This window comes from Caretta caretta, chromosome 6, assembly GCF_965140235.1.
Source record: "Caretta caretta isolate rCarCar2 chromosome 6, rCarCar1.hap1, whole genome shotgun sequence".
NCBI lineage: Eukaryota > Metazoa > Chordata > Testudines > Cheloniidae > Caretta > Caretta caretta.
In genome coordinates, this window is record NC_134211.1 from 85,062,012 (window position 1) to 85,084,926 (window position 22,915).

The 22,915-nt window shown below is 49.5% G+C and overlaps 1 protein-coding gene across 1 annotated transcript; it reads right to left on the reverse strand.

Moving 5' to 3' along the window:
• Positions 1 to 16,671: 16,671 nt before the first annotated feature.
• On the reverse strand, positions 16,672 to 21,348 carry NFKBIA (NFKB inhibitor alpha). The gene is made up of 6 exons (XM_048854843.2): positions 20,936 to 21,348; positions 20,264 to 20,372; positions 19,301 to 19,511; positions 18,643 to 18,731; positions 18,259 to 18,519; positions 16,672 to 17,409 (listed from the first exon to the last, which is right to left on the reverse strand). Exons 1-6 carry the CDS (start codon positions 21,193 to 21,195, stop codon positions 17,362 to 17,364), a joined length of 978 nt encoding a protein of 325 aa, XP_048710800.1. The 5' UTR covers positions 21,196 to 21,348; the 3' UTR covers positions 16,672 to 17,361.
• Positions 21,349 to 22,915: the final 1,567 nt, after the last annotated feature.

Here is a 22,915-nt window from a genome sequence, read left to right on the forward strand (position 1 = left end):
TTTCCCATTGAAGCATGGGCAGAAGCTGAGTATGACCATGAGAGATGATGCAGTGGGGAAAGTTTAAGCCCTTTGCATATATAAAGTGCTGAGCTGTTGACGCTGCAGAGATGAAATAAAATTTGAAATGGAAAAGGGACTAGCCAGTATAATCTGTACCTACTCAGTGACATGGAACTTGCATACCCATGTGAAAACAATATTATAAATGTCCATGATTTTCCTATGTGTGCTATGAAATTTCCCTCACCATCCTGCAGTTTAATTGCCTATTTAAACAAAGCTGACTGAGGGCTAAGCCGGCCAGGTTTGTTGCCTGCCCTTCCTGCAGGGTTGCCATGTGCCCTGATTTCCACAGAAAAGTCTCAGTTTCCCCTGAGCTGCTAAAATAGTTTGCAAGAAATGAAATATGCAAGGGTACTTCAGGCGCAGGAGGGAGATATCCCTCTTTTTTTCCCTTTATGATGCGACATTGCAACATCTCAGTGTCACATTTTTTCCCCCTGCAGGGCAAAATTACAAAGTTGGGAGCAAGTGCACCTCTAAGCCAGACAGCTGCTGTGGGATGTTGTACTAGGCCATCAGGAAATGCCACAGGCCACTAGACAGGAGGCAGAACTCAAATATGTCTGAATGTTTGGGGCAAGTGGGTGGTGTGAATCCCCCTCTGCAGAAGGGTTTTCCCCAGACTGAGGTCAGCAAAGGTCCAGCAGATCTAGGCTTCATGTAGTTTGTTTGGGCAAAGTCTCAGTGAAGATGCTATTACTAGTCAGATATGACTAGTAGACTAAATCCAAAAACCAAATATGACTATCAGCCTTGATGTATACTTGAATGGACACCCATTGGCCAGGAAGAATTGGAATGAAACCAGCCACTGCTTTCACATACTGTACATCTCTGAACAGCCATCAGATGATTCTGACTTCCAGTCCCTACCAATCGGAGATATATTCAGACCTGTGACTTGGCACTGCAAGGTTCAGGATCCCTTTAACAGGGACACTGAAAAATTGCAGGGAATATTGCCATTTTCCAGTAGAGTACCTCACATACTGTATAACTGAACAACACAGCTTCTTGAGTAAAACTCATCAGCTCTTTGAGGCAGGGTCTGTATCTCGCTTTATGTTGGGGGCAGCACCTGGCAGCAAATAAGTAATAATAATAAAGCATGACTGCACAGTCAGCAACGGTTTTCTTCCAGGGATGGGGTCAGGGTGCTGGGGACTTCCCCTGCTGCCCTGTGGCTTCTGCCCAGAACGTGGTCGGGGGACCTGGGGGCTTCCTTTGCCACCCTGCAGCTTCTGTCAGGGACAGGGTTGGGGGGCACTGAAGCTTCCCTTGCCACCCTGTGGCTTCTGCTGGGGAGCGGGGTCAGGGCATGGGGGCTTCGCCTGCCCCGCCTGCTTGGCGCTGCTGCCGGGGAGCGGGTTGGAGCGTGGGGGCTTTACCTGCCCTGGCCGCCTGCCCAGTGGCTGGGGCTCCGGGCTTCCGCTGCTGGGCAGTGGACTTTTTCCGGGGCCCCCCAGTTGACTGGGGTCCCTGGGCATGGGCCCTGTTGGCCCAGGGGCTAATCTGCCACTGCCAGCAGGTTGTGGCCTGCTGGGGCTGAAGGCTTTAGATCCACAGCGGGATGGTGGGGCTAGAGGCTTCTGCTCTGTGGCAAGGGGAATCTCGGGGCTTCAGCCCCATAGGAAGCACCTACTGGGGCCTGGGGCTTCTGCCCTGTGGGGAGGGAGGTCTCAGGGCTTCAGCCTTGTGGGAGGTGACTGCCCAGTCTTGGGGCTTCAGCCCTGCTCCTGTTGAGGCCCCGAGCCCCGGCGGGTGCGCCCCACGGAGCTGAAGCCCTGTGACCCCCCCCCCCACTCTGCTGGTCAGAAGCCAGAGGAGACCCGTGTGTGTGGGGGCCACGTGAGGGTCATGTGTCCTCCCAGATTTTTGCCAGGGTTTGCCGGTGTCCTTGGTCACATGCTGCCGCCAGGCCCTGTCCCTGCACAGCAGCTGCTGGATAGGGTTGCCAGGTGTTCAGTTTTTGACCAGAACGCCAGGTCAAAAAGGGACTCTGGTGGCTCTGGTCAGCATCGCTGACTAGGCTGTTAAGTCTGGTTGGCGGTGCTGCGGGTCTAAGGCAGGCTAGTCCCTACCTGTCCTGGCACCACGCTGTGTCTCGGAAGTGGCCAGCAGGTCTGGCTCCTAGGCGGGGGGACCATGGGGCTCTGCGTACTGCCCTCGCCCTGAGCACTGGCTCAGCACTCCCATTGGCCAGGAACCGCAGCCAGGGGGAGCTGCGGCGAGCGGTGCTTGTGGGCGAGAGCAGCATGCGGAGCCTCCTGGCCCCCCCCGCCTAGGAGATGGACCCGCCGCTGGCCGCTTCTGGGGCACAGCGGGGTGCCATGACAGGCTCCCCACTGTGCTGCTGAGAGCCTCCCGAGGTAACCCCCTGCCCCAACCCTGAGCTCCAACCCCCTGCCCCAGCCCTAAACCTTCCCAAACCCAGGGCCCTCTCCCACACTCCGAACCCCTCAGCCACAGTGCGGAGAACTCTCCTGCACCCTGAATCCCGCACCCCCAGCCCCACACCAGAGCCTGTACCCCCACCCAGAACCCCCCCTGCACCCTAACCCCCTGCACCAGCCCAGATCACCCTCCCGCAGCCTGAACCAGTCATTTCTGGCCCCACCCTAGAACCTGCACCCCCAGCCCAGAGCCCATACTTCCTCCCACACCCCAACCGCCTGCCTCAGCCCAGAGCCCCCTCCCATACTCTGATCTCCTCAGCTCCACCCCCCCAGCCTGGAGCCCCCTCCTGCACTCCCCCTCTGAACCCACCCAATGAAAATGAGCGAGTGAGTGGGGCTGGAGAGTGAGCAATAGGGGGTGTGGGGGTGTGTTTGTGAAGTGAGTGGGAGGAGGGGCTCAGAGAAGGGGAAGGGCATGGGCAGGGGCTCAGAGGAGGGGCAGGGCAGGGGTGTTCAGTTTTGAGAGAGTAGAAAGTTGGCAACCCTACTGCTGGAGCCGCAAGCTGGGAGCTGTGGGGAGAGGAAGCAGCAAACAATTGGGAGCTGCAGGGAGAGCTGCTGCCGCTTTCTGCTGAGCTAAAGCTTTTGCCCCTCCCTGCAGGTCCCAGCTCTTTGCCACCGCCTTTCCAGGAGGAGTAATACCTGGGAGCTGCAGGGAGGGGCCGCTGAAGGCAAAAGGGGGGGCATGTCTGGGGGATGTGTGACTCAGGCTGTTGGGGGAGGTCTTTAAATTGTGCCCCCCCCCCCATTCTCAGCAGGTACCAGTCGTCTCTGACAGAAGCCACAGGGCAAAAAACCTGAGCTGCTCCCCCCCTCCCAGTCAGCTGCACTGTAACTGTAAAAGAGCCGCATGCAGCTTGCGAGCCCTAGTTTGGCCACCCCCGCTCTAGAACATGGTAGTTAAGGCAAGATGTTTTGGGCTCCAGTGTTTGCTTCCACCCCAAGCCAATTCTCTTCCTTTGGTTTTGCCTCACTAAGCTGTACAAAATGGATAACTCTGAAACCTCCTTTGCAGATGTGCTGTGAAGGTGGCTGCATGTTCATGTAGCATTTTAACTCTACAGATCCATTCTTAGTGCCACATTTAGCAGAATCAGCCAGTAACGCAATGAGTAGTCAGCAAAATGGGAGCCCCATCTGGATTCTGTTTTCCACCCCCCCAGGCCTATGGGATGGTTCTTGTCAAAGTTTCAGGGCTGATCTCTTAACAGCTCACCACGCCCACTAGGAATTTTACCAGGAAATTCCCACTACTGCTATCAGTCGTTCAGCTGCGCTGGTGGGAGCCCTAGGCTACATCAGGCTCTGGTGGCTCCTGGCTTTTGTACCAACATGTCAATTAAATCTGCAGTTCAGTGTAGACTGTATGCAGAATCTTATGACAGTAGCTAGACAAAGAAGTCATGTGCCTGTTAGCTAGAGATGTAATGAATGGACCATGTTGCAACTGCTGCTGGGCTGTCTAAACTGGGAAATAAAATGGAAAAATCCCAAGCATGGCTGAGTGGGGAAAACCCCAATCGCCTTCCTGTAGAGACAGCTTGACTGGAAAGTCCTGTTTGGAAAATGTGGGGAAGGAAACAGTCCTGGGAAAATGTGAGTGGTGGGGCCAGGGGAAGGGAGACAAACCAAGGTAAAGCCAGAATGGGGGCTTTTGCGTTCAGCCCGGAGTGGGTGGTTTGTTTCTTACACTGCTCTTACTTGATAAATGTGTCAGCATTTAAATGGGCCCATCTAAACTCTGATGTGAATGTAGAGAGGGGAGTAGGCGAGAATTCACACGTTAGTGCTGTGACAGAGATTAGCTGAGGACTGTTTCCTGAATATCTGGGTTAAGCCAGCAACAGGGTATCAGTTCACACCTTGAATGCCTTTTGAGCTGAAGGAGATGATGGGGGCTTTCCTGCCTCATTCTCTCTCCCTGCATCCTACACAACCCCTGCCAGGGCTGATTTTTAGCCTGGGCTCACACGAGACTTGCAAAGTGTTTTTTGCCTTGCCTGGATCAGATTTCACTGGGAGAGGATACTCCTCCTGCTCTGTCCCCAACATTGGGACCATCGACAACAATGTCCCTCCTTCCCACTGTTTTTCACACCAGAAAGGGCCAAACATTTAATGTGAATTAATACACAAATTGAAGTGTCTTCAGAAGTACTGTTTTGTTTGATTTCAGAGTAACAGCCGTATTAGTCTGTATTCGCAAAAAGACAAGGAGTACTTGTGGCACCTTAGAGACTAACCAATTTATTTGAGCATAAGCTTTCGTGAGCTACAGCTCACTTCATCGGATGCTCACGAAAGCTTATGCTCAAATAAATTGGTTAGTCTCTAAGGTGCCACAAGTACTCCTTTTCTTTTTGTTTTTTTTTAATACAACACCTAGCATGATGGGGCCCTGATTGGTGCTCTATACTATAAATACTATTAATTAATAGAGAGCATAGAAAATATTTGCTCACCACTCAGCCTCCAAAATCACAGTGTCCTTGCCCATTCATTGCTGGTTCCCTTGAGGCATCTAGCCCCTAATGCTGATCTCACTTATATAAGTACAGGAAGTGGGTGGCAACCCTTTAAATAGTCTGTGAGCTCTCTGGCAGCCCTCTCTGTCTTCTACACTCCAGAAGCCACCAGAACCCTGCAGAGCAGCAGTGTACATATTTCAGGAGGCATTGCATGTTGTGTATACAGTAGATTCTGCTTTCTAACAGCCCCTTGGTGGACAGCAAAAAGTTGCCAATAAGCAGGTTTGAGGGCCTGCAGCCAGGGATGGAAGTGCTGGGTCATTCCAATCCTGGGCCCCAGGATAGACTTCAGGCCAGGTAGCAATGGGGAGGGGGAGATGCTACTTGTGCGGCGCTGCACTGTACTTCTCCCTGCAAGCTCCAGGCTGTGTCCTGCCCTGGAACTAGGGGCCTGGGCTCAACTCATCCCAGTGCCCTCACTGCCCATGGAAAGCCACAGCCAGAGGTGGTTCACAGGGCTGCAGCCGGGGAAGAAGGACTTTGATGTGTCGAGCCCAGCACTGCTTCCCCCCGCCCCCAGCCCCGGTGGCAGGGCAGGATGTAGCCCAGAGAGCGCAAGGAGATGTATTGTGCAGTCCCAGAGCTTCCTTCCCTGGCTGCAGCCCCAGAAGGAAGCACTGTGGTGTGTGGAGCACCGGCTGCAGGTTGATTTAGGGGGCTTGCAGCCAGCAAAGGAGGCGCTGGGATGTGCCGAGCACTGGCCACAGATAAGTTTGGGGCTACAGCCAGGGAAGGCACGTCCCAGCACTTCCTTCCCTGGCTGCAGCCCCACAAACCTGCTTGCACGCACAACTGCGGCTTTCTACAAATAGCGGCATGCCTGTTGCTCACATCTGGAGCAATTAACATTACACTAAGTTTGAAAGTATTGGTTCCAGACAAAATGTTTCTATTACTGAAAGTTGTTGTTATCTAGGTGTTCTATTGTAGATGGGGTCTATTGTAGATAGTAAACACAGTTATCAGGACCACAGTGTGCCTTTGTGGTCCTTTGGTATTCCATTTGTTGCATAAAGAGTGAAAATCCCAACAGGGAGTAGCTCCATTGAAGTCAACAGGCCTGATTATTATTATCAGCATTTAAGTAGTGCCTAGAGCAGGGGTGGGCAAACTTTTTGGCCCGAGGGCCACATCTGGGTATGGAAATTGTATGGTGGGCCATGAATGCTCACACAACTGGGGGTTGAGGTGCAGGTGGGGGTGAGGGGTCCAGCTCAGGGTACAGGCTCTGGGGTGGGGCTGGAGATGAGGGGTTGGGGATGGAGGAGGGTGCTCTGGGCTGGGACCGAGGGGTTCGGAGGATGGGAGGGGGATCAGGGCTGGGGCAGGGGGCTGGGGCACAGGAGGGGGTTGAGGTGCAGGCTCTGGGTGGCACTTACCTCAAGCTGCTCCCAGAAGCAGCGGCATGTCCCCCATCCAGCTCCTATGTGGAGGCACTGCCAGGCAGCACAGCACCCTGTCCCATTCTCAGGCGCTGCCCCACTGCGGTTCCCAGCCAATGGGCGCTACGGGGCAGCGCTTGGGGCGGGGACAGCCTGTGGAGCCCTCTGGCTGCTCTTACGCATAGGAGTCAGAGGGGGGACATGCCACTACTTCCAGGAGCCACACAGAGTGGGGCAAGTCCCCAACCCTGCTTCCTGGCTGGAGTGCAGGAGAGGGATAAACCCCGGACTCCACGCCCCGGTGAGAGTTCGAGGGCCAGATTAAAATGTCTGGAGTACTGGATGCGGCCCCCAGGCCATAGTTTGCCCACCCCTGGCCTAGAGGCCCCAACTGAGATAGGTCTGCATCATGCTAGGCCCTGTATGACATCATTTCAGTTTGGCTCTTTGTGGCTCTGTGTAGGGTTGTGATTTTCTTATGTCTGTTTTCAGGAAATGTCATGAGGCGGAAAGGGGAAAGGGACAAAGGTTGTGATAACAAACAAAGAACTAAAAAGTCACAGCCATGATTTTCTGCTCAGAAACCCTGTTCTCTGTGTCTCAGTAAGAGCACAGCATGTGCCATAATAACAGTTCTGAATACAAGGGTTGCCGTACTGGAGACATCCCCTATTCACCCAGTCTGATTCTCCAAACTAAGGGCCAGATTTTGGCTACTCCTCCATGGGTGTGTAAGGGAGGTGAGAGGGTAAGGGTAGCCCTTCCTGCCACCTTGCACACCTGCATGGAAGGCAGCCAGAATGTTGATGCCACCCCAAAGCACAGGAGTCAAGAGCATGATCTGTCTTTATCTTTTGCCATCCTCAAAAGTCACCCTGCTATATAGCTGACCTGCAGCTGATTATGAGTTTCTTCTTTTCTTGATAGACTGATCAAATTATATTATCAGACACCATTCTAAAGAACTGCCTTGAATTTCAGTGCGTTAACAGCAGATACATGACAACTGCAAACAAATGACATTCCAGACACCTATCGTAGGACATGTCTACACTTGAAATTTGTTGTGGGTTTTGTGTATCAGGGTCAAGTGATCCACAACAATTGTTGAATAAGCAGTGTGTCCACTCCACATTGTTATCCAGGGATTAAGGCACTTTTGCCTCATATCATTGTGGCCACACAGCACTGCAATGTTCTGAAAGAAATGCTCAGCATTCTGGTCAGACGTTCCATGGTGCATTGCTCCATTGCTGTGTTGTCTGCATTCTGGGATTTCTCATGCTGTGCATTGTGGGATACCTACCAGAAAGTGATGGAATTCTGGCACTTGGGGCCAAACGAAATAATTCCTTTGAGTCCTCTTCTTTCATCCCATCAGCCATCAGTTTTTTATGAGGCATCCAGGCCCATTTTCGAAGTGCTGCCAGGCAGCATGGAGGAAAAAATGGGACATGCTGCAATCCTCCTGGTGATGAACATAAGCAGCCTGCTGCAAGCATATCTAAATGAATGCAATGACTTCAGAACCAAGGAAATGAGGGTGCCAAAGGAGGAGGAGGTGGAAATTGAGCACATGCTTCTCCTAGATCTTTTTCCTAGAGCAGCTTTACTTGGTGGAGTGCACATGGGCAGCACATGGCCCTGGCATTTGGGGAGGCTGGCCTGAGCATCAGAAGCTCCCCTGGCACCTGGACCATGGCCCACCCCCTTAGTAGTCTGCAGTGATCCGCTCAAGGTCATTCTTGGCAGTATCATTGGTGCCCACGTGGAGAAGCAGGAAGGGGTAGCGATCCGAGGGCTTGATGAGTCTCGACAGTCTCTCCGTCACATCTTGAATCCTAGCTCCTGGCAAGCAGCAGACTTCTTGGTTTTCCCGGTCGGGGCGGCAGATAGATGACTCAGTCCCCCTGAGGAGAGAGTCCCTGACCAGCACCACCCGCCTCCTTCTTTTGGGAGTGGTGGTCGTGGAACCCTCAACCCTAGGACAGTGCATCTCATGCCTTCCAATCGGCGGAGTCTCCTTCTGTTCCCTTCCCTCAGATGTATCATCTAGTCCACTCTCCGCATTAGTACCTGTGGAGAGAACATGAAAACGGTTACTTACCTATATCTGCATTGCTGGTATATGGAGGCTCCCCTTTCTTCTTCTGGCGGTCACATGCTGCCAAATTTCTTCACCGTCCTCCTGTCCCCGCTGCGCAGCCTGCTCTGAACCTTCAGAACGTTGTGTCTGTAGAAGCATATCCTGATGTCTGTCCAGGAAATCTTCAGTTTCTCTCATGCAACGCAGGGTCGATACCTGTTGCTCCAGACCTTGAAACTTCTCTTCCAATATGGAGACCAGCTTGCACTTTGTACAGACAAAGTCGCTTTTGTCCTGTGGAAGAAAGACAAACATGGCACATCCAGTGCAGGTCACAACAGCTGAACACCCCCCATCCATATTACCTTCCTTCTACGAGCTTCCTCAGGAGTTGTAGTAACTACTCAGAGAAGCCGGCAAGATGTAAGCCTCAGCGGGCTCTCCCCAGGCGAACTCCCAGGCAAACTCCCTCTGTTAGCCGCTCTGCTGTTTGCTGCTCAGCTGTCCCTCCTCTTCACCACCCCCTGAGACCCCACTGCCTGCCAAGTTGATCCAGCCCCTTCCCCCGACACCCCCATCACCCGCTGCTTGCTGCATCTCTCCTTTCCTCCACCCTGCCACTCACCGTGTCCCTCCTCTCCTTCACCCTCCCTCCTCCCTAGAACTCCCACCCACTGAGACAGTCCACCCTTCCTCCCCTGAGACTCCCACTGCCCGCCGCTCACTGAGTCCCTCCTCTCTTCCTCTCCTTCACCAGCTCTTTACCAGGGTGGAGGAGAGGAGGGACTCAGTAAGCGACGGGTGGTGGGCATCTTGAGGGAAGAGGAGAGGAGCAGGGACAGGAAGAGGTGGCGCATGGGTGGGGCAAAGCAGGAAGGGGCCTCGGGGCAGAGCGCAGGCAGGGCCATCATGGTCCAGGTGTCCACACTCAAAGGCGACAGGTTGGCGGCTGCACTGTAGGGGAGACTTAGCTTCCCCTGGCCTATTATACCTGCCATCTACGAGACCACAGCTTTTGGGATTAGCCAACTAGCCCTAACTGGTGGGACAGGATAAAGCCACTTTCCTAGAAATCATTGCAGCGCTCGCCCAGAGCTGCAGTGGTGGAAGACCTTCATGAGAGCTCCCCTCCGTGTGGAGAAGCATGTAGTCATCACCATCCAGAAGCTCACCTCCCTGACTGCTACAAGTAAGTCGCTAACCAGTTTAGTATTGGAGCTGTCAGAGCTGTTGTCATGGAGGTGTGCGCTACTGGCAAAGTAGCCATAAGGCTGGACAATGCTCAAGAAGTAATTGATGGGCTTGCATGGTTGGGGTTCCTGAATTGTACTGGGGCCATTGATGGGACATATGAACCTGGTTGATCTCCGTGGAAGGGTCACCAGTATTAACATGAGATAATCTGGAAAGGCCCATGATGCCAATTCCCTTTGGAAACTCTGGACAATGACAAACGGTACTTTGGCTCCAATAATCATTATGGACATTGATGGTGTTGCCATTTCTTCTGGCATTCTGGGAGACCCAGCTTATCCTCTGCTCCTGCGGCTTATGAAGCCTTTTATTGGACACTTGGGCAGAAGAATGGAGCTGTTTATCTATACCTTGAGTAGTTTCAGAATGACAGTGAAATATGCAATTGGAAGATCGAAAGGTAGGTGGAGAAGCCTGAGGCTGGAGGCTGTTGAGAGACACATGTTTTTCATGGTCTGTGTGTATATATAAAATCTCCTCACTGTACTTTCCACTTTATGCATCCGATGAAGTGAGCTGTAGCTCACGAAAGCTTATGCTCAAATAAATTGGTTAGTCTCTAAGGTGCCACAAGTCCTCCTTTTCTTTCTGCCTCTTATGGTAATTGCCTGCTGTGTTTTGCACATTTGTGAGAACAAGGGAGACAGCCTGGCTGAAGGGTGGAGGGGGGCAGGCTTGCTGAACATTTTGCACAGCTAGAGAGGAGATGTCCACAGAATGCTGCAACTACTCAAGGGCAGAGTCAGGGCTGCACTGTTTGAGTCTAGAGGCCATTTGTGAACAATGTACATACTTTCATATAAGGCTGTAATCATGATGACTGCACTTATCTTCATATATATTAGTGCAAGGATTTTAACATACTTAATGTGTGGCTTTTAGTATAGTGCATGTGTGGATTTTATGACAGTGAAACTGGGCATTTCAATGAATTGTGCAGGACTCACACCATGATTATAAAGACCCTTTCAATGGTTTCTTAAGAAATAACAATGGACACGCTGATACCAGTTCAATGTTTTGACCAGTAAAATGTTCTTGAACATGCATAATGCTGTGCAAAGCTAAAAGCCATTTAAAAGTTAAACCAGTTGTGGGCAGACAAGTTTGGGCTTTCAAGGTCAGGAGAGGTGTATGCCTCTCCATTATCGTCAGCTACTGTATTTGTGTCATCATCTTCCTCGGTTGTCTAGAACCCCTGGGCCTGTGGTAGAGGAGTGTGGCTGTGGTTGTTGTGGCAACTTGGGAAAAGGGCTAACAGATGCCAGATGGCCTATGTTGTTCGGGGAAGATGGCTAGCTAGAGAGTGCTTTGGAGGCTGTTACCCTGAACTGTGTCCCCCAAAATAGAGAAGGATTCTGATTAAAAAAGGCAATGGGCAAACGAGGAAGAGATGCCGTGCTACTGTTTGCCCAGGTGGTGCTCCCGGGCTGGTGCAGATGCTGGTGGGTCAACCAGGCAGAAGAGAGAGCAGTAAGCATCAAGGCGGAGTGGAGCATTGGTACATTCTCTGGCGTGGCCACCATTTTGAGCAACTGGTGGTGGCGTGTGTAGCCCAGGAGGCAGAGAGAGGATAGACCAACATGGCAATACCCTGATGATACCTGAAACTAAGTTGTTTATATCCCACTGTACAGTTGCACTGTAATATATTGCACAATTCTTACTGGATGTGGTCTCCTCCCCAGTTTGGGTTTCAGGTTGATCCTCTGGCTGTGATTCAGGTAGGTCCTGGGTTTCCACATCTGTGTCTGGGGAGTCAGACTAGAATCTGGATTTCAGGCAGAGGTGAAAGTAAGCTGGTACGCCCCGGTATGGTGTACCAGCAAGAGCCGGTGCACCGTACCGGGGTTGGGTCGGCTTCCCCATGAGCAATTTAAAGGGCCTGTGGCTCCCAGCAGTGGCTGGAACCCCCGGTCCTTTACATTGCTGCCGGAGCCCTGCTGCTGGAGCCCTGGGGTAGCGGAGGCGGGGCTGGGATTTAAAGGGCCCGGGGTGGTAGCGGCGGCTGAGCCCTGGGCCCTTTAAATCATCCCCGGAGCTCCGCCGCCGCTTCTCCAGGGCTCCAGCAGGCTCCAGGGACGATTTAAAGGGCCCAGGGCAGTAGTGGCGGCTGGAGCCCCATCCCCGGAGCCCTGCTGCCAGAGCCCTGGGGAAGCGGTTTCAGGGCTCCGGGGACGATTTAAAGGGCCCAGGGTTCCAGTCACCACTACCGCCCAGGGCCCTTTAAACCACTGCCAGAGCCCCCCGGCTACTGCTGTTACCCTTGGGAGGGGGAAGGAGGCACTTGCCGGTACAGGGTGGGCCGGGGCTGGCTCTGACCCCAAGCCCCGCCCCTTCTGCCTGAGGCCCTGCCCCTTTCGGGCACGCCTCATCTCAGTCAGTGAATATTTTTATTTAATATGATTTCTCACATTAAATTAAGTGCTTTTGATGATGCTTTGGAGAAATTAACAAATGCTTTTGTAACTTGGCAGTGATTTGTTTAGTAGCATAACTTCCTTATATGATGAAGTAATTTCATTGGCACATTTATTACAAGGAAATACGATCTCATTGATAGGTAAATTATATTTGTCCACATGTTCAACTCTGTAGCACGGAATACTTCATTGCTTCCAAAAACTTCCTGAATAGCATAGTACCACTGTAATTTTTCTGAATTGTCCTTTTAAGTTCTTTTCATTTGCCCTTGTAATAATTATACTTTACAATTACATTGTAGCTATGTAGTTTTTTTATATCATGCCCATCACTGGTATCTGAGCACCTGTAGAATACTTTCCAGCTGTAGATTTCAGATGTCTACAAAGCATTTTTATCCACATTTTATAGATGGAAAAACTGAGGCAGAGAGAGGTTGAAGAAACAAATCAACTTTTTTGTTATAGGCCATTATTCTGGAATCAAGAAAAATTGCAAGTCATGTGGATACTTTCCTGTGCAAGGCCTGAGGGGAGGCAGGGAGGGCATGTGAGTTTATATTTATATTTCACCACTGCTGTGTAGTTCACTTGCCCACTGACAATGCTGTATCGCTCTAGTGGATTTTGCTTTTTAAATTTATGATTACAGGCCTGATTCTGCATTCTTTGTGCACCTGAATCTTCCATTGGATTCACTAGAAGTTTTGGATACACAAGAGATTGGACTCAAAGGCCATCAATGAATCTCATGACCAAGTGTGTGAGATGGACTGTACCCGCATATTCACCCCTTGCACACTATTTTAATAATCTTTGTGCAAAGAATGCCTTATAAGGTATCATTTGAAAATGCATAATTTTCTGGTCGTTATTGTCCTGGTAAAATAGGTGTGGCAACATGTAAAGTTGTATGGTGTTACTAACACATGTTCCAAGTCTGGGGAGTGGCCAAACCAGTTTATCAGAGACAAAGGGCATGCTGACACCTCAGCCAGGTGTAGACAAGGCTGATGAACCATTACCAGCTAACTGGCCATTCTTTGGCAGGAAAGTGGGCTTGGGTGAAAAATTCCACATTTTAACAAAGAAACAGCATGGGGTTCCTGTCCACACAGACTGCCTGAGACTGCCTGTTGCCAGGCTCTCAGCTGGAGATGCTTCTGAAAGTGGAGAGAGGACTATAAAAAAGAAAGGGGAGGCACCCCTCTCTTTCTGTCCACTGCATCCACGGCACTGACAGGACAAAAGCAGCGGTGTTGGACTCGGGGAGGGGACCCTGATGTAAGAGGTTGGCCAGTAATCTGCTAAAGCATGTGGTGAGAAAACTTTGCTTTGAATTTAACACAGTTGAAGTTAGGCACTAGTTGCATTTTCTCTTTTTTTAACTTGTAACCATTTCTGGCTTTCATGCCTCATTACTTGTACTCATTTAAAATCTCTCTCTGTAGTTAATAAACTTATTTTATTTCAACCCAGTGTGCCTGAATTGATGTGTCTGGGAAAGGCTATTTGGGGTAACTAGACATGTACAGCATTTCTATTAATTAAACAACGGAGTTTATATAAACTTGTATTGGCCAGGAAAGAGCTGGGCAGTACAGGATATACGTTTCTGAAGGAAAATCTAAAAGTGGGAGTGTGTTGGGGGGAGTGTCACGCTGCAGTATAAACAAGGCTAATAAGAGCCAATACATGACTGGCTGCCTGCAGCACACACAGACATAGCTGGGAGGGACTTACATGCTGCAGCATAGGCACGGGACGTAGGGATGCTGCAGCACCCCCAGATTTTATGCGAGGTGCTGGCTCCTGGCCTCACTCCAGGCTATGGCCAGGGTCCCGGCTGCTGGCCACGCTCACGGCAGCACATGCAGGGGTCCTGGCTGCTGGCCCCGCACGCGGGGTTCTGGTACTGGCCCCGCACCTGCCTCCAGCCTTGGCTCCTAATCCCTGTCCATGTCCCCCCTTCCTGGAGACACGGCCCTACTCTTGGCCTCAGCTGGGAGTGGGGGTGGGGGTGTTGGCACGAGATAAAAAGTTTGGGGATAGTTTTGCTGGGTTTCAGCACCCCCCCACTATAAAAAGCGTTCCAGTGCCACTGTGCAGCAGGCTGTTTATGAGCAGTCTAGACTGGAAGTTACAGCAGCAAAGTAGTGTAAAAGGTAGGCGGACACAGCTACTCACTAGTCTGGATTGTACCCTTGGTGTGTCACTGTCAAGTTCTCAGCCTTTCCTCAGAAAGGAAGCTCACACAGGCTTGATGCTCAATAATGACCTTTTCTGCCAACAGGAAGTTTCAAAGCATGCACCTTAGAAAAAAGGGTGGAAGAGAAAAAACACTGACTCAGGATGACAATTTCCATGTAATCATTTCCACACTGGCCTTTGGATCCAATGCAAATCAGCAAGAGCCTAGCCCTTTGAGCCATTCTTCTCCATGCAAAGCAGTCACTGGACCAGGGGGCATGTCTTGAAACAGTTCTTGTTCCATGAAGCCCAGAGTGGAGATGCAGGTCCCTTCTTAAAGTTAATGGGCCAGATGCTCCAATACAATCCAGCTCCTTTGTGCCTCTCAGGTGGTGCAAAGGAGATGGAGTCTGGCTGTAAGTGGCCAGCTGAGAATTCCCCAGGTAAGAGGGGAATGCCTTGCTGGCATAAAGGTAGCAAAGCAGGCTCCTGCTGGAGATAGCAGGCATGTTGGAGGTGAGGAGGGACCCCTATATCAGTGACTTAAGTTAAAGCAGCCTACCATCCTCTGAGCCAAGAGGTGCTCATCTGCAGAGGAGAATTTGGTCTAGATGATTTTTGCCTCTGCAGATGCTGAAGAGAACAGGCTGATGAACTCTCGAGCGGATGAGACCCTCTTTCCCTCTATGAACTGAGAAGAACCAAAACCTGCTGTGGCTCACAGCTTAGGGAGCCAGAGATGGGGCCATGAGAGAGGGATGGAAGAAGGCAGTGCTCACTTCATTGCTCTCCCTAACCCTGCAGAAGCCCCCGCCATGAAAACTCTGCAGGTACATGGATTCATAGGATGAGGGAGGGTTGGCTGTGCTCCGTAGAATTAGCCTCACTCTAAACCCACCGGACAAGCCAGTGCAAAGTACTGCTGATTGAGTGGCCACTCTTTCATGAGTTTCCCTTTTCTGCTGTGACACCCACCAAGAGACGGGTTCTGTGGGTGCTTAGCTATGCTACTGAGGGGGCCACAGGCATCTGAGGGTTAGGGCAGAATGTAATGTGAATGCACAAGGGCTCCAGACAATCCCATCTCAAGGGGACCGGGTCTGTGTGTTCTGTTGGCTGAACTGTCTGACTCTTCTGTGAGGAGAAAACCAGATCTATACATAGTTGTAAAATTAGTTGCAAGTTTCTAGAAGATGACTAAGGCCCCCAAAATATTAGGAGCATAAAGCTGCTGATAGGCAAACATGGGGTCAAATACCCAATTGGCTTAATGGAGAGCAGGGACTTGAACCAGGTCTTCTGCTTGCTACACAAGAGAACCTAAGCAGTGGGCTATGGGATATTCTAGTGTGTCTTGTTCTCAAGCTATCCTGTTAAAGCTGTTCCATCGTGTATAAATAATTAGCTATGCCTCAGCACCGAGACTGGCCTCTGGGCCTCCTACATCCCTGAACCCCCAGCATAGAGAGTCAATGTCATTCTTTTGCACCCTCTATTATTCCCACAAACCCTGGTTTTAAATCCTGGCTGGTCTGGCTTAGCCCTGCAACCTCCTGAAGTAAATCATGTGCCGGATGGGTCGCTATGCACAGGTCTATTGCCTGAGATCTTGAAACACGCATTAAGGAGGCCATGGCACATTTTCCAAAGCAATGCTCTGCTCTGGCATCTTTGGCCAAAATTCCCCAGCCCACCCTGTTGTCCAGAGTGCTGGATGCAGGTAGTACTCTTGTCTGCTGCTTTCTAACCCCACTACAGCACCATTTCAGCAATGAGGCTGCACAACGTATCTAGTTTGTGAAGCCCTTGGGATACAGAGTCATATACAATATTATTATATTTATAAACACATTCTTAGCTGGTCCACAATCAGCATAATTAACTTTGGCCTGGTGGACTTAGGAACAATTCAGGTGGGACCTCTAGGGACTTCATAAGTGAAGGGGGGGACTGGAGAAAATGATGTATTAGGGCTACACCTTCTGACAATTCATGTAGTGGATTTGGTTGGCTCTGGAGCAGGTGTCTCTATTCTTGTGGGAGAGGAAAAATATTTACTATCAGATTTGTAAGGCAGGAAGAGGAACTGAAGATGGTAGAAATGTTGTTCCCAGAAAGAAAGTTAACTGAAGGCTCTTGTCCAGCAGAGATTCACTGCATTAATATCTCTGGAGTTAGGGTCTGAATAAACTTTCCTCCTCACAGCTGCAGATGAGAGATGGATGGATTGGTAGGCTAGCTCTCCTCTAAAAGACAGGACTATAAACCAGTCCAATGACAAACCAAGAACTTGACATTTTTTTAATAAATATACATCTCTCAGGTACCAAAATAATTATAAACAAAATATACAATATATACATGATATACAACCGCTAAAAGTGAAGCAATTATGCCACATATATAGGGAAATACACTGTTTCCAATGCACACAGTTAACATTATTGCTACCTTTCCCATAAAAGCTGAGAGGTCATTCTTTTGTTTCAATTCCTCTCTCTGCATTACAGTACGAAGAACAGCTGAGGTCAGTCATTAGGAGCAATTATAATCAGCCCAACAGAAATCTATGCAAGTTCTTCCAGCGGATGGGATACTCATGTGAACCTGTCCAGCCATGTAGGGGGAAGCAACTCCACAGAAAAACTCACTAGTCATCTCTCAAATGCATTCTTTCACCCAAAATGAATATTCAGGTGGATCCAGTAGTCTGTTGTCCTCATACTGTTCATACATTTTGACAACCAGTTATGGATTAACTGGCACAAATAAACAGAGTTCTACTGATGTTACACATCCAACTCCTGTTAGTAAAAGTATGGGTCGGAATGCGAAACCTGCTGTTATAATGATGTAGTCCATGGTGTGCAGTGTAGTATTTCAACTTTTTTTTCACATTTTATTATTTTTTTAAGAAAATATGTCAGCTTCCTATACATATATATATAGTCATGTCCTTTATGAGAAACCTCTTCTTCAAAACGCCAACTGTTGTCCTCCAATTACACAGTCATCATACATTATCTGGAAGGAAAAAAAAAATATATATATATAGGTTAATGCAAAGCTGTACAAGTAGCACTCAAGTTCACCTTGGGGAATATCAGGCCAAATTCTGCCTGCCTTGACTTCAACAACACTGCTCACAAGAGTAAGGCAAGCAGGATGTGAAATGATCTCTTTAGTAGTATTCAATAATAAATGATAATATAGATTCTTAAGAGGAAAAAATTTGAAGGTCATGTGGAGAAATATATACTTGAGAAGGAAACAAACCAAAACCTTGCATCACAAAAATGCGGTAGATAAACTAGCTATCTCCAACAGAAGACTATGGAGAGAGAGGCACATACTGTGACACTAGTTTTAGCAACCTTCTTTCCCTTATATATTTATATATGCCATCTGTGTGCTTTTATATTTGAATTTCTAATGCTCATTCAATAAAATCCTGATAACAGAGTGCTAGATTTCATGTTCCTTAAATGAACAAATTTCTCTTTGAAATAATGGGATAACGCTAGAAGAAGGTTTGCTTCATTTACACCTGCAAAAATTGGCCCAGAGTAAGAGGAAAAGCTGTCTAATTTACACTTGGATTTTGTAAGTAAATGTTATAGAATAGCTCTGGGTGTCCAATGCTTGGGTCTTGTACTGTATTCCCAATGCTTGCTATTTAAATTTTTTAGTTTACTTTGAGTTTGTAGGTGAATTATATGTAATACAGTTAATAGGCCATTAAAGCATCAGGAAAAAACGCAACCTAAGAGTTGTGTGCGTGTTTCCCCAACAACTTTAATGGGAGCCATGTAGATGCATATAAGGGAAAAATGTAGTCCTTCCTTATATAAAAGGGTGAAAATAACTACTTACTTCATCCTCTGTGAATTCTGATTCTGATTCACAGCTCTCCTCATCCTCACTTTCTGGTAGCATCTGTAGGTCAGCCGTGGTTAAGTGCTTCAGCTGTTCCTGTATGCTGAAGCTGTCTCTTCCCCACGTGAGCTGGTATGGAGAATAGCCCTGGTAGGTCACTTTGTTCACATCAGCCCCATGTTTTACCAGAAGCGACACCAGTTCTGAATTCTGCAGGTCTACAGCTAAGTGGAGGGCAGTTCTGCCGTTACAAGGCTCCTGGTTAGTAAAAATAAAACAGGCCATTTAATGTCAGGATAGTTAGGCTTGGTACTACCAAAACTGTACATTCCTACTCTAGCACTATCATGTTTGGATAAACAAAGAGCTTCAAATACACACCTGAGCATTGACATCTGCTCCCAAGCACAGCAAATATTCTACTATAGCCAGATACCCATGAATAGATGCCAAATGGAGACATGTGTGCCCTGTAGAACAAGAACATAGGTAAAAATTAAGTACTTCTGCTCTAATGCATTATCAGTCACTTTAGCCTAAATACTCTTCTAACACACTATCATATCTTCAGTTTGAAATACAATCACCATTATCCAAACTGAATATAAATTGTCCTATATGAACTTTATACTGTACATGGATGAACAGATAAATTAAAAGGCATCTTTATTTCTTAGATGCTATGTCTTTTTTTCCCACCCAGTGTTAAACTGGAACTTGTTTTAACAAAAAGAAACAGAAAAATGTAAAAATGTCTACACCAAAAAACCCCCAAATAAATAGCTAAACAGTGCTACCTAAAAAACAGAGGATAAAGTTGAAGAGCGTGAGAGCCTGAGTAAAGCACTGGCAGTTAGGAGGCTGGGACTTATTCAGCTCCAGCACTGACTGCAGTATGATTTCAGGAAAGTCACTTTACTGCTAGGCCTCAACCTCCCCATCTGTAAAATGGGAATGATAATGCTTATCCTCCTTTATAAAGCTCTCTGAGATCTATGTCACAAAAGCACGAGATGCTAAGAATTATATTTATGCATACCATTATAGTTGGCAGACTGTAGGACTGAATATAGGTGGTGCTGCGGGCAGTACTGAGTGAGGATGCCGACAGCTCTGAGAGAGCCCTGCTCACAGGCAATATGAAGTGGTGTATTTCCTCGGAAGTCTCTGATCTCTGGGTCACATCCGGCCTTGAGAAGAATCTCAGCAATTTCAACCTGATCTGTGATTACTGCCAGGTGAAGTGGAGTCTACAATAAAAAAAAAGAAAAACAAAACTATTGTAAAGTACATTACAAACAGGAAATACATTAGAGGCAGCATCTGAACACACAGCCCTTCAACCACTTGGTTATTCTAAAAAGAAAAGGAGTACTTGTGGCACCTTAGAGACTAACCAATTTATTTGAGCATAAGCTTTCGTGAGCTACAGCTCACTTCTGTAGCTCACGAAAGCTTATGCTCAAATAAATTGGTTAGTCTCTAAGGTGCCACAAGTACTCCTTTTCTTTTTGCGAATACAGACTAACACGGCTGTTCCTCTGAAACCTTGGTTATTCTAGCTCAACTTCTTAAAAATAACATAAGCATTTGCTTAATATTGTGTGCTCACCAGGAACACTGTATTCAAGAATCAACAGAGTTCCCTTTTAGCCTGGGAGTGACTGATTTAAGGCTCTCTTGATAGCAGAAGGACAATATAAATAAAAGGTATCTTTTGTATGGCAAACAATGGATTAGTGGAACCCACCAGAGTATATTTAAAAGCAATTGTGCTTTAAAATGTCAGTGTCAAGGAGGAGAGTATTGGCTGTACACAAGCACAAGTTTGTCCCCAGGGCAGTCTTGTGCCTTTTTTTGAGGGGTGTGTGTGTGTGTGTCATATATGAGTTGATTAAATATCTGTCAATTGTAAACATTTGTTTTAGAAAGTTACTGAAGTCACCAAGGGGGTCGGGGCCGCCTGGCTTATTTGGGCTGGAAGGTGGATGGTTTAAAGTACCTGGTTTAGGTTATTCTGAAAGTTCAGGAAGGCAGGATTGGCAGCTACCTGGCGAATAACCTCCACGCTCCAGGACTTTTCTTCGTGAATAATTGCCAAGTGGAGAAATCTACAAGAGGGAAAAGAAAAAACACAACCCCTCAAAGTCGGTCCGTGAACGAGGAGCGGTGGGGTGGGGGGATCCCATCAGGCCATGGTTCCAGCAGCCAGCCCCGGGCAATGCCCCAGCAGTCACGTGCGCAGGCAGCAGGCGGCTTTCGCAAGCCCGGGGTTTTCAGAGGCCGCTGCCGGGTGTTTTCCGCGGGGTTGTTATGAGCTGAGTGTTCCTGGCAGCGGGCCAGGGACTTTCCACGGCACCTTCCCCCTCCGCCCAGCCGGGCGCCGGCCCCGCCCCGCCCCGCGCCGCCAGCACACTCTGTACTTCCCCCTCCCGGCCGGCCTGGCGGGCGGCCAGCCGCGGACACCAACCTCTACGGCCAAAAGCCCGCAGCCCCGCGCGCCCGCCTGGGTGCACACGGCGGCGAGCAGGGCCGGGCCAGGGTCTCCGCGCAGGGCACACACCGCCCCGGAGGGGGCTGCCCCCCCCCCCACAGCTCCACATGTTCCCCTCGTAACGCCCCGGGCCCGGGGGGGGGTCGTCTCCGTACAACCGGCGCAGGACACACAACTTACGTGTCTCCGTCTTCAGTCACTTGCTGTTGCCAAGGCTGGGCCGGCTGGTGCGTCGCCCCCGGCTCCTCCTGGGGCTGGAGCCTGATGTCCGTCAGCTCCTTCACCAGCAGCTCGTACTCCTCCTCCTTCATGGAGCCCAGCCCGCTGTCGTGCCGGTCGTCCTGCAGCAAGCCGAGCTGCCGCTCCTTCTTCAGCGGCTCGGCGCGGCTCTCCATCGCCAAGTCCCGCCGGCCCCCCGGGCTGCAGCTGGGGTGCAACATGGCTCGGCCTCCGCTAGCACAGGGCGCGCAGCGCAAGATCCCCTTCGGCTCCTTCGCAAGCGACCCACGCCCGCGGCTCAGCGGCGGCAGGCGAGCACCCGTGTGAGAGCGGCGGCGGGCGGCAGCGCGGGATATAAGCCCTCTGCTGAGGGGATTTCTGCAAGGGGCGGAGCCGAGCCGCTGGGAATTTCCAGGCAAGTCAAACGGCAAGAGCCAGCCTGTGCCTGTCTGCGGCGTTACATAAAAGCCCAGGCGGGGCTCGCAGCGGAGGAATCCCCTGACTTGCCCGCCCCACCTTCCCTCCCATTTTTTCAATCACAAGAGGGAAAGTACTTGGTGCAGTACAGCTCTGTGACTAAGCCCCCGCCCCCCAGGTACTTCCCTGGGGAGCCGGCCTTAGGGAGCTTGCCGTCTTTTCCCCACCCTGGGGTTTCCCTTCACCTCTTCTCGTGACCCCGGCCTCACACATCCTCTCTTTGGGGCTAATAATACACCCCGCGCAGCTGGGGGCGGGAGGGGGGTGCAATTACTCCCGCCACTAGGCTGCTCCCCCGCCAGTCCCCCTTCCCTGCTCGCCTCGGGATGGGCTGCACACAAGCCAGGTTCCAACCTGCTGGCATTCATGAAGATCCCGCGGGGATCTGGGTGTGCGCAAGGAGTAGGGTGGTCGTGGCCACATCACAGCTCACATGCTGCTTACCTAAAGGCCCCTGGAGTTGCAGCTGGATACTGTAGCGGTCCTGATGTGGCACTGGTGCAAGGCAGCCGCTGTATTTCACTCCCGTGCTGGGTGGGTCCCCCTCTCTCTCATATGCCCGTTTGCTGTGGTGCAAAGCACTATTTAAATGGAAGACCTAGCATTAATAGTCAATAGCAGTAACACTACATACATCTAAACCCGAGATGAGTTTGGAATATGACAATCTTTTAACTATTCGGAAGCCCTAATTTGCACAACTGTAGCCCATAAACACTTCTTTAAGCGTAAAACCTACTCTGTACCAGTGACTATAGGACTTTCTCCAGCACCCATTGAAATTAATGGTAAATCTCCCATTAACTTTTCCGGGGCAGGATCAGGTTCCCTTTCCAGCCCAGTTGAGACAGTACCTGTCAAAGATTAATTCACTTTTTTCCCCTCCCAAAAATGTAAGTATTTAAATAATTTTCCTCAGGAAAAGTGACTCATTTTGCCAATGGGTATGCTGTTTATTGTTACCCATTATCTAGATATCCCTCTCTGATAATTCCTATTGAGTGCAATGACATCCACTGATAAAGATCAAATGAAAAATTGAAAGCACCTAGACTGATAAAAAACACCTCTAGGTCAATGTGTGGATTCAACAAGCTAAACTAAGATGAATTTTACTTTTTCTCCTCAGACATGGGGGATTTCCCCATGAAGAATTTTTTCCTGCAACTACACTGAGTAATAATGTCTGAGAAATTTTCTTGTCTTCCTCCCCTGGGATGGTGCCGCTGAGAAAAAAAATTATGAGAAAATCCAAAGATAGAGGAAGAGGTAGAGGGGAAAGAGATGGTGCTCGTTGGGCAGATGGTCCAAATTTTTTCAGGCTAGCTGCAATATTACTGGACTTTCTTATAAAAAGTAACTATATTAATTGCTAGGCCTGGAAGAACAAAGTAGTGCCTTTTGGAAGGGTCCATAAAAGCTCCACAACTGTTTCTTTCAAAATTTCAGGGTCATGGAATTTTC

Excerpts from the sequence above, each read along its gene's own strand:
- NFKBIA (XM_048854843.2), bottom strand. The coding sequence starts at position 21,195 with ATGTTGCACCCCAGCTGCAGCCCGGGGGGCCGGCGGGACTTGGCGATG. Across the intron at positions 19,512-20,263 it reads TTCAGAATAACCTAAACCAG|ACTCCACTTCACCTGGCAGT; the intron begins GTACTTTAAACC and ends TTTTTATTGTAG. Across the intron at positions 18,520-18,642 it reads GAGCAGATGTCAATGCTCAG|GAGCCTTGTAACGGCAGAAC; the intron begins GTGTGTATTTGA and ends TTTACTAACCAG.